The sequence below is a fragment of the Apus apus genome, chromosome Z (assembly GCF_020740795.1).
Source record: "Apus apus isolate bApuApu2 chromosome Z, bApuApu2.pri.cur, whole genome shotgun sequence".
Taxonomy (NCBI): Eukaryota; Metazoa; Chordata; class Aves; order Apodiformes; family Apodidae; genus Apus; species Apus apus.
In genome coordinates, this window is record NC_067312.1 from 25,777,345 (window position 1) to 25,789,271 (window position 11,927).

The 11,927-nt window shown below is 37.3% G+C and overlaps 1 protein-coding gene across 4 annotated transcripts in view; it reads right to left on the reverse strand.

The window, feature by feature from the left end:
* Positions 1-11,927, reverse strand: part of IQGAP2 (IQ motif containing GTPase activating protein 2) — a 124,116-nt gene that overhangs the window by 3,370 nt on the left and 108,819 nt on the right. For all 4 annotated transcript variants that reach the window (XM_051642038.1, XM_051642041.1, XM_051642039.1 and 1 more), the window contains 8 exons: positions 11,528-11,612; positions 9,764-9,996; positions 8,369-8,501; positions 6,947-7,049; positions 5,975-6,116; positions 2,688-2,775; positions 1,608-1,820; positions 84-244 (listed from right to left, as the gene is read on the reverse strand). In XM_051642038.1, the coding sequence (XP_051497998.1) occupies positions 84-244; positions 1,608-1,820; positions 2,688-2,775; positions 5,975-6,116; positions 6,947-7,049; positions 8,369-8,501; positions 9,764-9,996; positions 11,528-11,612 (1,158 nt within the window). The remainder of the gene's footprint in view (positions 1-83; positions 245-1,607; positions 1,821-2,687; positions 2,776-5,974; positions 6,117-6,946; positions 7,050-8,368; positions 8,502-9,763; positions 9,997-11,527; positions 11,613-11,927) is intronic.

Sequence of the window (11,927 nt, forward strand, 5' to 3'; positions counted from 1 at the left end):
AAACTTTCAACTACAGACTAATGCCTGCTCTCTCTCCTGATAAAACACACTGAAATATTAAAGGACAAGAGGAATCAACTCACTTTCTTGTCAAGTTGTCTAAACAAGTTTTTATATAGGTGTTGTAATAGTTAATTTGTTCTTCATAAAATGCTGTCTTGGAGTTAAGTGCATTCAAAGTCTGCTGGAGTTTGACCAATTCGGCTTTTCGATGATGTCTGTATCTTCTTTGATTCCGGATATCCTAAATAATTGAACGTAATTGGTTTGTCACATTGATGTTTTAAAAAGTCACAGCTTACTACCATTCAAATCGGTAATTACACAACCTGCCTTAATTGCTGGGAGTAAGCATGAACTGTCATGTTAGTTTGCACAAGCATGGTATCAGTAGTGAGCACTACAGTTTATATGACTGTACAAAAGACAACAATCACATTGCTACTTTTGTATACAAGCAGTGGTAGCTTGAGCTGTGCTATGGTCTCCAGGGCACAACAGACAGGAGTCATAAGGAAGATGCCAGCATCATAGTATACATGGAAGCTTTCTTACAGCTAGTTTCTGGCAAGAGGCTTAAGAAATGAGAGCTTCGGCTTCTACTGGGTGAGAACTAGCTACTGCTAAACTAGAGCTTGGTTTGAAGGTAATGGTTGAGTTGAGGTAGTTGAAAATAAAATAAAAGCAACTTCTACTCCTAAGGCTTATCCCAATCTTCAGATTGCCTTAATGACTCAAACAAAGCATATGGGCTTATAGATAAAATTTAAAAATAATGTGTCACTGAATACATACATAGAATATGGTAGTGTCTCAAGTAGAAGCAGATGCAAACACCTGAACAAAGCAGGGCTTTTAAAATGGTGCTTGAGGGTGGATGCAACATGACATATTTAGTTATATTAGAGACTTAGCTCACATGAGCCATTTACTCCTTTGTATATTCATATATATCTGCAACTTTTAAAACATACATATTTATAATATGTAAAGCGCTCATGAGCTATGAGCAATTTACTCATGACTAATTAAAGATAATAAAATATGACTAATGAGTAATTAAAGATAACCCAATACCAAGACTCTTACAGCCAGTATTTGCTGTGGATTTGGAACAGGATTTGCCAATTCATATGTAACAGGCTCAGTGCTTTATCAGCCCCTGGATGGGCACCACGTTGGCCCACTACTCTTCTTGTGTCTTGGCCAACCATTGCAGATCAGTGTCAATACCAGTCAGAGGATCTTTTTAAACCTTACCAAAACTACATTAGTTATTGATTGAAACATACATGGGTAATTTTGATCCCTCTTAAAATATAAAAAACTATATTGAAACACATTGTTCTGGAGAAGTTGAAATATCATCAATAGCAAATCTGGATAACAGTCTACAGTTCTATGTTATTCAGTTCAGGTAGTTATACATGGGAGCATTGTCTTTCACTTATTTGGTCAGTAAACAAAGGTGATTTGTTTCCTATGTGGATACTTCAGAGATTTAGTGTAGCATTCTCTAGCAAGTGCATACTGTACATCTCTAGATGGAATGGATTTAGGCTAGATGCTTAAAACCATCAGTGTACAGGGAATTGTGTTCAATTTACCTTAGCAATCTCATTTATAATTTCTTGATACTTTGTTGCTGAAGACACTAGTCCTGCTTGTTCCAATGTCCTGAGATTTCTTTGTATTTTCCTTTTCTTTTGTTCTATTGGTAGCTGCCCGTCTTCAAAAATAGACTGACTGTGCTTAATTTTCTCTGGAGTTTTGGAATCTAGGATGGCACGTTTTTCTACAAGCTTCAAGTGCTCAGAGTCCTGGGTAAACAAAAATGCAGAACAGTTATTTTCCAGCTCATGATAGCAGTTAGGTATTCAAGTACACTGAATTCTCAAAGGAGATTTTCAAGTTTCAAAGTACAGGTTTTATTTATATGCTTTAACCATATGGTTTGAAAGTGGTCCCTTTACTATGCCTTTGATATACCTTAAGTAACAATCACAACATCTAGACATCCATTTCAATTAATCAAAATATGTTTAAAATCAGCCAGACAACTCAATTATTTCACTTGGTTGTGGAAAGATCTGTGGCCAGATCTCACAGGCGTCCTCTACATAAGCACACATTGAGGTAAGCTAAAACGTGCATGTTATGGAGATGTCACTTTGTATGTCAGTATCTACATGGAAGTCTTCAACTGGGAGATTCTCCCACTCAGTTCTCATACCAGGGATAGCAGTTGTTTCCCAGGATGTTTACTTGTATTGCTTAAGCAAATAACCTCAGTGTCAGGGAACTTGAGTTAAGATACTGAAGTTCATGATGAAAAAAAAAAAAATCTACCAGAAGGATTTGCTTCAGGCCTATTTGATTGTATTATAACAGGAAAGACCCTGTTTTCAAAAATGTAAAGAAAAAAATACTATTTTAGTTGTGCTAGTTGACAGCAAGACTTAGGGTAGTTTTTTTTCTTCCTCTGAAACTGTTACCAGTTATACAGTGAGAGAAAATTTGCAAGTCTCACATTTTGAAGGCTCTACATCTAAGCAGACTAAAACCAGCGACAATTATTTCATTGCTATAAAGTGGTAGAGAAAGCTATCAGAAATCTGTCGAGGCTTTCAAATAGCTATGATAAAATATGTACTTTCCTGCCTATTCAGGTACAGTATAGCACTTACCTGGTGTGCAGTGGCTGGTGTTTCTAGTATTTCTAAGAGTGTATCCCCTGGTTGTGTTCGTATCACATCCACAATAAGTCTTTTGGTCCTTTAAAAACACATATATAGGTATTATAAAACAGTTATCACTGGATCACCTGAACATTTAATCTCTTTTAACAGTAAAACAGTAAAATTAGGAACCTCCCCCTTTATGGATACCCAGCAATGTTTATGTTTCCTAGCACTTTGTGTTTCGGAGCTCCCATTAATATTGTTGACTCTCCGGCTTTTAGCATATCTGAATAGAGGAATACCAGCACACTTCCTCCTTCTAGAAAACAACTAGCTATCAAAGTAGAACAGTAATTGTTAGCATAATAAAAATCCAAGCAACAACTCACATATGAATTTTAATTATGATCATGATGGAACAGCAGATAGGAATGTAATCTTTGCAAATGCTGAGCTATGATGCATTCCATTAAGGATCATTTTTACTGAATAAAGTGCAAATGCACTCAAAACTGATGAACTTCTGAAGGCATTTTACATCTGACACAGCACATTTATGCACACCAGGGACAGATACTTCTCTAATAGCAACAGACAAGGAACATTTTCTTGCTAAAAAGGGAAGCTGCTATACCCTGATAAGCAAACCAGTTCTTTTTTTGTTAAGAATTTATCTCATTCCTGCTGCCTCTTCATGCATAATAGTTCCGAGAACACTCTGCTACATAACTCTGTTAATTTGGAGAACATGGTTACAAATGACACATAGCTCGTTGTTCTTAAAAATTAACAGAAACTTCAAGATGGAGCTTGAATTTTCCAGGAAAATTTCTAAATATGATCAAGGCTTTTGTAATAAAACTTCATTACTTGGTTTAAAATGATAGTTTACCTACATAAGTCTTGGGATTTCATTGGTATTTTCAGGACTAGAAGTTATCAAAAAACGCAATTAAATGAGACAAATATTTACTCATACACAGGCAACATTATCCAGAATCACTGAGTATGTGGCTGTGAGCCAAGCTTTTATAGAAGAGGCAGCTAGGTATGAATGACTGACAGCCCAGGCAGACTCGAAGTTCTACTCCCCTCCATGTTAGAATGCAACCTGCTAAATCTCCTGTAGGCTACTTTGCTTTTCCCAAGCAGCTGTTAACTGCATTGAGCCCTTCTAGCACATTCAACAGCTTCTAAAGGACTCGTGTTCAGTTTTTCCTTCACAGACTCTCCTGGAATCCCCTCCAGTTTGCCAGCAAAAAACCCAAACAAACCAAAACCAGAAAGGTTTCCTAAAGTTAGTTAACTTGGGCTCCATCAATACACTGCTGGCTTTCTCTGCCTGACGCAACCTTCATCAGTCTTTGGAGTTCACCACCTCACTCTGCATTAAAGTACATGGGACAGTGTTATTGTTTTATGCACTGCCTCAGAAACGTGCTGATATGGCTGAGAAGTCATGAGGCTTATTTCTGCTTCCTCTCCCCATTTACCAAACTTGCTCAGATCTGTGTTTTTTTTTTCCAGAAACACCCCACCTGGGGCTGGATGCCACTGTGGTACCTTCACACTCAAACCACACAGACCAGGCACCTTACATAGAGCCCCCCCATCTAGACAGGGGTACCAGCAAATCTTAGGCTACTACACAGAAGCCCTAACAAAAGCATTTTAAAAGTAAATATATCAATATTTCTACAGAAGGGAAGTGTCACTTGTAGAGAAATAAGGAACATTCACTGGATCAGCCATTACTTGAATTTTAGCCTGGTTCCTAACATTTTACAGTTGCAGTGAAAGGCTTTTTTGTAGCTAAGGGAGGAAAGCTAAGCATCTGTGTTTATACATCTCTTATTTAAAAGGTAGTGGTAAGTATCTTAGCTTTTGATGTTGCTGCAATTTAACACAGGTCACTGGTTATTCTTATGTCAGATTATTTACTATATTTTCTCAAAATGTGAGAAATTACTTGAAAGCACTTTTGCCATTAGAGAAGTTCGGTTAATTCTCATGTGATTGTTTTAACATATTTCCACACAGTGTAGAGGATTAAGGACATTTCCTTCGGCCTAGATTTCTCATATTTTTGGGAATTCCTTTAAAGGGTAGGCATCCACCTACACAGAAGGGAAAAAAAGGCAGGAAGTATCAAATTTTTTTTATTTTTTTTTTTTTAAGAGACAGCTGCAGGTATATCCTACTTGCAAAATTTGCCTGTGAACAGCTCTAGAGCTGTGGTCTCTGAAGTATGAAGTGACTAATAGTTTTGATTTGACATTGTCACTGCAGTCTCTTCACTTTAGATCTCAAATTATATTTGATAAAAAGTGACAGAAAAAGCTCATTGTTTTCTTAAAATTCAGACAAAACATGCACAATTACAGTAAAAACGCTACTCTTACTTTTAGGATAAATAGTAACAGTTTTCTTGCACTTTTTTCCATACTTCAAACAGGCATTTTTTGCTTTTATATAAGTTGCACTGCTTACTACAGACATAGCTAGTTTACTGATTTCTTTATTTGTAAATAAAGCACTGACTTCTTAGAGTTGAATTACAGCCTGTATCTGCACTGCTAGTGCTTGCAAAGGTGCAAAACCCCTTATGCTGTATTTCCCTTTCAAGTGAACTTTTAACTGCACACTTGTCAGATGAAAATAAGCATAGTGACAGAGGAGAGCAGCATCGCGTTCTACCCTCTGTTCAGGAAGCACCAGGATGTTAAATAAGTCACTCCTTATTCTGGAAAACTTGAAATAACTTCAATAACTTGGCATTAAATGCTTTTATACCAATAGGTTCTACTATAAAGTAGCCTATGTCCCAGGGCATTCAAGTAGCCATTTCTTAATTTGCTCACCAAACAGAATAAACAATTGTCTTTCCCTGGATAAAAGCATGCACTATTCCTGCTGAAGTGATAGCTGCCTCCTGTTAAAATATCTGATGGCAGTACATCTGGGAAATGTTTGTCTTTGAGGGAGAGAAGAGGACAGGGTGATACTGCCAAGGCTGTGGGAACTTTGTGGAAAAGCACTTACAGGTTAGATAATGGTCCAGTCATTGTCCAAAACACAAGTGGCAGTATGAGCCACTGTAGGCTTTCTGGAAGAATTGACAGTTTCTCTAACTTTTGCAAAATGTGAGCAGGACTGAACACAAACTGTCTTTTGAAATGTTTGTGCACTCAGCACCTCAAAAATCCACTTAGGACAGCAGGGTGGAAGCAACTTTTCTTTTGAAAAACAAGCAAACAACAGCACCAGAATATAGGTTTTTGAGCAAAACTTACTTTATCATAAGGCTTTTGAGATCCTGATCTTCACCTTCTCGTAACTCATATTTGCTTGTTAGAGACAGTGAAATCTCTGTTTTTGCAAGCTGATTCAATGTGCTTTCCCTGTTGGGGTCATTGGGATCAACAGCTCCTTCCCCTGTAGGGAAACATCTTTTACTTCAAGTTTGCCATCATTCAATGCATGAAGCAAACCAGAACCTAGGTAAATCTCTGTAAATCAGAAATATTGTTTCTTAAATAGCACACCCATTCCTACATTTAGAAGCAATCTTTTTTGGGGCATTGAACAATAAGCCAGATATTTGTAAGCCCAGTTTGAATATTCTGGAAATGCTACCAATTCTTGTTTTTCAACCAAGAGACTCATGTTTCTTCTCAAAGGATGTTTCAACATCCTTTGTCCTAACATCCAGTGATAGTGAAAAATGAAAGAGTAGCAGCTATGTTAAGAGGCTATTCACTTGGAAGCTTGTATTATTCATGACATTCTAGCTAATTTCTGAACAGTTGACATCTTACTACAATTAAGGCAAATTAAATATTAATCACATTTCTTTATTATACCTTTCTAAGAATTTTGCATTTGTATTTTGATAATCGTCAAAATAAAAAATTGCTGTTTTAAGAATTCTCCGTGCACTTTTTAAAGTTTCTATCCAGCACTAGCAAATCTTGAGATCAGGGGTTTTTTGTAACTTCTTTCCTGTCTGCATTTTTAGCACAATGGGATCATTCTGTTAGCAATCTTATTACTGTTTGGATTTTGAATCGCATAATTAATTTTTAGAGTGATAATTGCAGTTAGAAGTAGGTTGAACTGTAAGGAGTGATGTTACAAATAGTGTTCAGAGAAGAATTCTGTAGTAAAGAGCTGTCACTCTGAGGCATAAGACAGTATTTAAATCAAGTCCCCATTTAATTCTGCCCATAGAGGGAAGTTAACCATAAAGACAAAGAACAACATACCAAGGAAAGACTCTACATCAGGAACAGGTCCCAACCCTTCCAGCAGTTCATTCAGCAGGTCATTTGGTTCAGTGGCAATGGCATCCTGGTGTTCTAATAGTAGCTATGAGCAAATATAAATTAAGTAATTCATCAATTTATTTATTTATTTATTTATTATCTATCTATCTATCTATCTATCTATCTATCTATCTATCTATCTATCTATCTATCTATCTATCTATCTATCTATCTATCTATCTATCTTCCTAGTGTCTTTGTACTTGTGAATCAGTCTGGAGACTAAACGCTGAAAAGCACAGACCAAATGTGATCAGGATTATGAAGGACACAAGGGAGCCAGCATGGTCGTGTCTGGACTATGAGTTTAGCTTTGCTCTTGCTGTAAGACAGCTTGCCGTGCTCCTCCAGCAACCACCTCCGCAGCACCAAACAAATTTAAGATTTGCCTTTTGAATTAACAAATTAACACAGAGTAAAGGGTGATAATCCCAAGCAGGGCATTGCAGTGCTGCATCCTGAACTAAGCACTCAAATTAATGAAAGCAGGGTTGGCTTTTCATATAAAGATAATTCTTTTCTGAATATTCATCTTAGCAGTTTACAATAACATCAGTGGTATCTTTCAGAACATATTCATAAAATCTTCCACCTGGACACATTCTCAAAACTTTAAACCATGAAAATACTGGTAACTCAAGTTAATAAAGATCATGAACAGGGCAGTAAGACTTTGGAAAACAGACTCTTGCTACCTGTGAGAAAAGTAATTTAATGGATCTAGTGACCGCTAGCTTCAACAGGCCATTCCCCACAGTGCCATATTCCTTATCTGCAGAAAAAAGCTTCACTGAAATTTAGCTACAGCAAAGCATAGTCACACTATCAGAAGTGTGACAGACACTGAATTCACATCCTAATGAGTCATACTACAAACTGCAGTTAATCTGTTATCCACCCACGATAAGGAACTGGCAGGATGCTACAGCTTCAGTCCTTCTAAATCAGACATTTACATCTGCTTCCAACAAAACATGACAGAATGCCAGAGTCATAAAATACACTGAATTTTCCTCTATTCCCAGAGCCAAAGGAACTTCTTCAAATTGGTGTCACTTTCTTAGCCAAGAGAGAAAAGTATTTGTAAGTATAAATAAGTTAGAAATGTTACACTAGATTAGAACAAAAATATTCCTCCCTTCCCTCAGAACATGCTGTATTCTAGTTATTTTAGACAATTCTTTTACATGGAAGCAGTCTTCTAGGAAAAATGCAATCTAATAATTAATCCCAGGCTATTTCACATGTGAACTGAATACATTAAAAAAGAAAGAACACTAAGCCTCCCCAGGGGCTGACTGTTTCAAGTATTTAAAACCCATACACTTGAGTCTGTTGACTAGTATATTTTTGTTGACTTACTGAATGGGTATTGATAATTTCTTCAATGGAGATGTATATGACAGGTTTACTTAGGGTCACCATGTCAGAGTACTCATCAATATTGAATTTTTCCTCTGGTTCAGGAACATCACATGCTGCTTGAAAATAATTCCTAAAAGAAAATTATAAAGACTTCAATAATTTGCCCTTATAAGCTCACTTCAGTTAGCCTGTATAAAAAAACCCACAATCAAGCCTTTGACATACATTGTATTTCTCTTACAATCTGCAATCTACACGTCATCTTTCAAGGAGCCTTTTGGAGGCAATGCATTTACATATCAATACAAATGATGAAATGCTCCATCTTTCCTAGACACCTGGTAGAAGATTGTTTAAAATGTAATTTTTTTTTTCCTCATTATTCAACAACCTGATAAGTTTTAAACACTTACAGGAGTCTGTATGTAATGCTCTATAAGTTATTACAGGATTTCCACAGAAAGGGTACAGCAGAACATGCAGCTGAGAGCACCCACCATTGGTGTCTAAAGAGGGTTTAAAGTACAGAGCACAGTCACCCAGAGACTCAGTTTTGTATAAAGTTAGCTTAATTAGGAGTGGGATTCTTCCTTTTGTGGTGATCAAAGAGCCAACTAGAGTAGGCTCTTTCATTAGTGTTTGTTATTCTTGCTATAGCACTTTCTACCCTTTTGTTGCTTCCTGTTGATGTCATGCCTTAAAAACTTCAATAAACGGAATGACTAAGTTAAAGTGTCTTTGTGTTCATGGCTGATCCTTCAAAGAAACCCATTGTATGAACAGTGCATTTGCTTTCATGAGGGGCAGAGACTAAAGATAGAAGTTCTGAAAGCGAGTTTCTCACAAGACTCAACAACACTTCTAGCTAATAGCAATTGCCCCCAAAGATGGGCAATAATCCTGAAGAACCTGTGTCTCAGAGTGTAGCAAACCATGCAATTTCCTATGACTGTGCAAGATGAAAGAGTAAAATCTGCATGGAGCCTCCCAGCAAAGATGAAAGAATAAAATCAAAACCTGCAGCTTTTCCCTGGTGGATATTTTTTTCCTCAGACAAAGCATTCAGCTGTCTTTCTGAACCAAAGAACACATTATTTCTGCAGGATAATGAATCTCTCCCCACACTGCTCCTGCAATCTGTGTTTGCAGTAAGGAAGCCTTACTGCAACCGAGCTAGTAGAGATTATCAGTTCTCCAAGCAACGCTCAAGCAGAAATACTACCTGTTAATCCTGCTTCAACTACCTGCCTCACCAGTGAGAATTTCTCTATGGCAGATAACTCAACACTTAATACTCTGAGTGGGGACTTCCTATAAATAAGGAGTCCACCTGCCTTACTCCTTCTAGGGAAAAGTTCGTACTGTGAAGGTATTAGCGAAGGCTTTGCATACCTGAACTTCTGGTATGTCTGAGAGAGGTATGTGTTCATAGACGATAGATGTTCACTCTCTCCTTCAAACAGTTTGTTAGAAGCAGCATGCTGAAGGACTTTTGCTACACAACCAAGGTTCCTCCTCTGGTCAGGGTGTATCTGACCCCCGGCTGTCATATCAATTATATCAAAAGCATCAGGAGCAACAATGGCAGTGTTCATGTAGCGATAGTACAGGAGGTTTCCAACAATCTACAAGAATAAAATAATAATCAGGAGATCTTCCCTTTGTATAGAGCAATTAAATTTTCCAAAATGTGATCAATTATTTCTACTTCTAATTAGACCGTAGCAACTGGTACTAGAAGAACCCCTAAGACATATATGTAACTATGTGGCTAATTGAAAGATCCTGTGGCCTAAGTAAGATGTACCTCTTAAGAACACCGCTGTTAACATCAGTTACGGACTTTTTCAACCACATTTCAATTTGTGCTGGCTTTAGGACAGCTAATGGAAGGGGCTGAGTTGAACACAAAGACAAATACAACTCTTCTTTCTCCTGGATTTTGCAAGGTTCAGCACCACAGGCTCCTTCTATGAAGTTCTACAGAGAACTGCCAGCATTTCATGCTTTAATTGACAAGGGACCCATTGTTTCTCAGATTTTTCAAACTGCCATGTCTATAATGAAGTTACAATACTATATTGTGCAGGTGGTGGCTTCAAATCATTCCTGGTTTTACAAACAGGCAGGACTTTTCTTTCTGCAATTTGCCTCAGCTTATGTACAGTCATCAGCAGAACTTCCAGTTTACATATTTAAAAGCTTTCAGTTGGATGTTTTATGCTCTATTTGCTACTCTTTTTCATAAATTTAGCAATGCCTTAATCTGTATCGCTGAAGTGATAGAAGTACTCCATAAATGCTGCTGGCAAGGACTTCCAAAGCATTGTTAACACACACAAAAACAGAATTAATTTTTTAGCTGAGGAATTTGAATCCTCTAGGCATCCAAATATTTTTTTTTTACATTGAACAGTATCTTTTTGAAGCACAAAAAGGGAAGTCCTATTGAAATAAATACCTTGTAATTTTAGAATAATTTCATTAAACAGTAACGAAAACATCTTTATTGAAGTGCAAATAGTTCTAATTTGAGAGAGCTGTCAGTCTCCCAGCTGGCCAAAAGGCTCATGGAACAGTTCCTCTAGGCCCTCTGAAGAGGCACTATGGCTGTGGGAAGTTAGCAATGGCCACTGTACCAATACCATGCTTATCACTCACACTTTACTTTTCACTCTGTATAAATGTAATTGCTACAACTTTTCCAAGCACTTTCAATTTAGTGTAATGTAATTACCTACTTGCATTTCATATTTAGAGCCCTTCGTCATTGTATTTAAATCACAATAGTAACGTAATTTTAGAATTGTGTTATTTTTAATATGTTAACAACTTCAGGTAATGGAAAAAAAAATTAAGACCACAGTGTTCTCCATTAAAGGTTGGTGGTAAGAACTATAGCACAAAACCAAAACCCAAGAACAGTTACTATCCAAAACAGGCTCAGCAGTCTTCCATAAAAATTAAGATTAAGACAGCCAATCTGTGGCAACATACTTCCCTTCTCCCCTTCCACCACCACTTTGCAACTCAAGAAGTGCCAAATCCCTTCAGTAAATGCTAATGTTCTCAGTTCCTTAGAAAGCTTAGTGTCAATAAAGCCCCCCTCTGGCAATAAAAGAATATGCTGCTGGTAGCTTGCCCTCAGAAGTATACCTTTAATAGTTCATCTTCTGTTGCATCTGGGAATTTCTCATGGAGCGAGCTCTTCAGAACTTTGGCTATGTATCTCATTCCGTAACTACATGTAGAAGAGATGTAAAGACAAAATACTGGAAAAACTTAGATGAAACACAAGTCAGCTATTCTAGTAAACTAAATTATTGCCTTTTCCCCATGCCTCTTAAAACACAAAACAAGATGATAATGGATAATACAAAAAAGTTTCAAGTGAAGTGAGACATTAACGAGGCTTCAAAGTTAGGGCAGAAGCAGAGAAACCACTCCCTCTACTGGTCCAGTCACTCCAGAGGCACATATCACAAACTCATTTTGAAAGATCTCCACCGCTGAGTCTCAAGTGCCACTGCTCACATGGACTGCAGCTTGGAGAGTC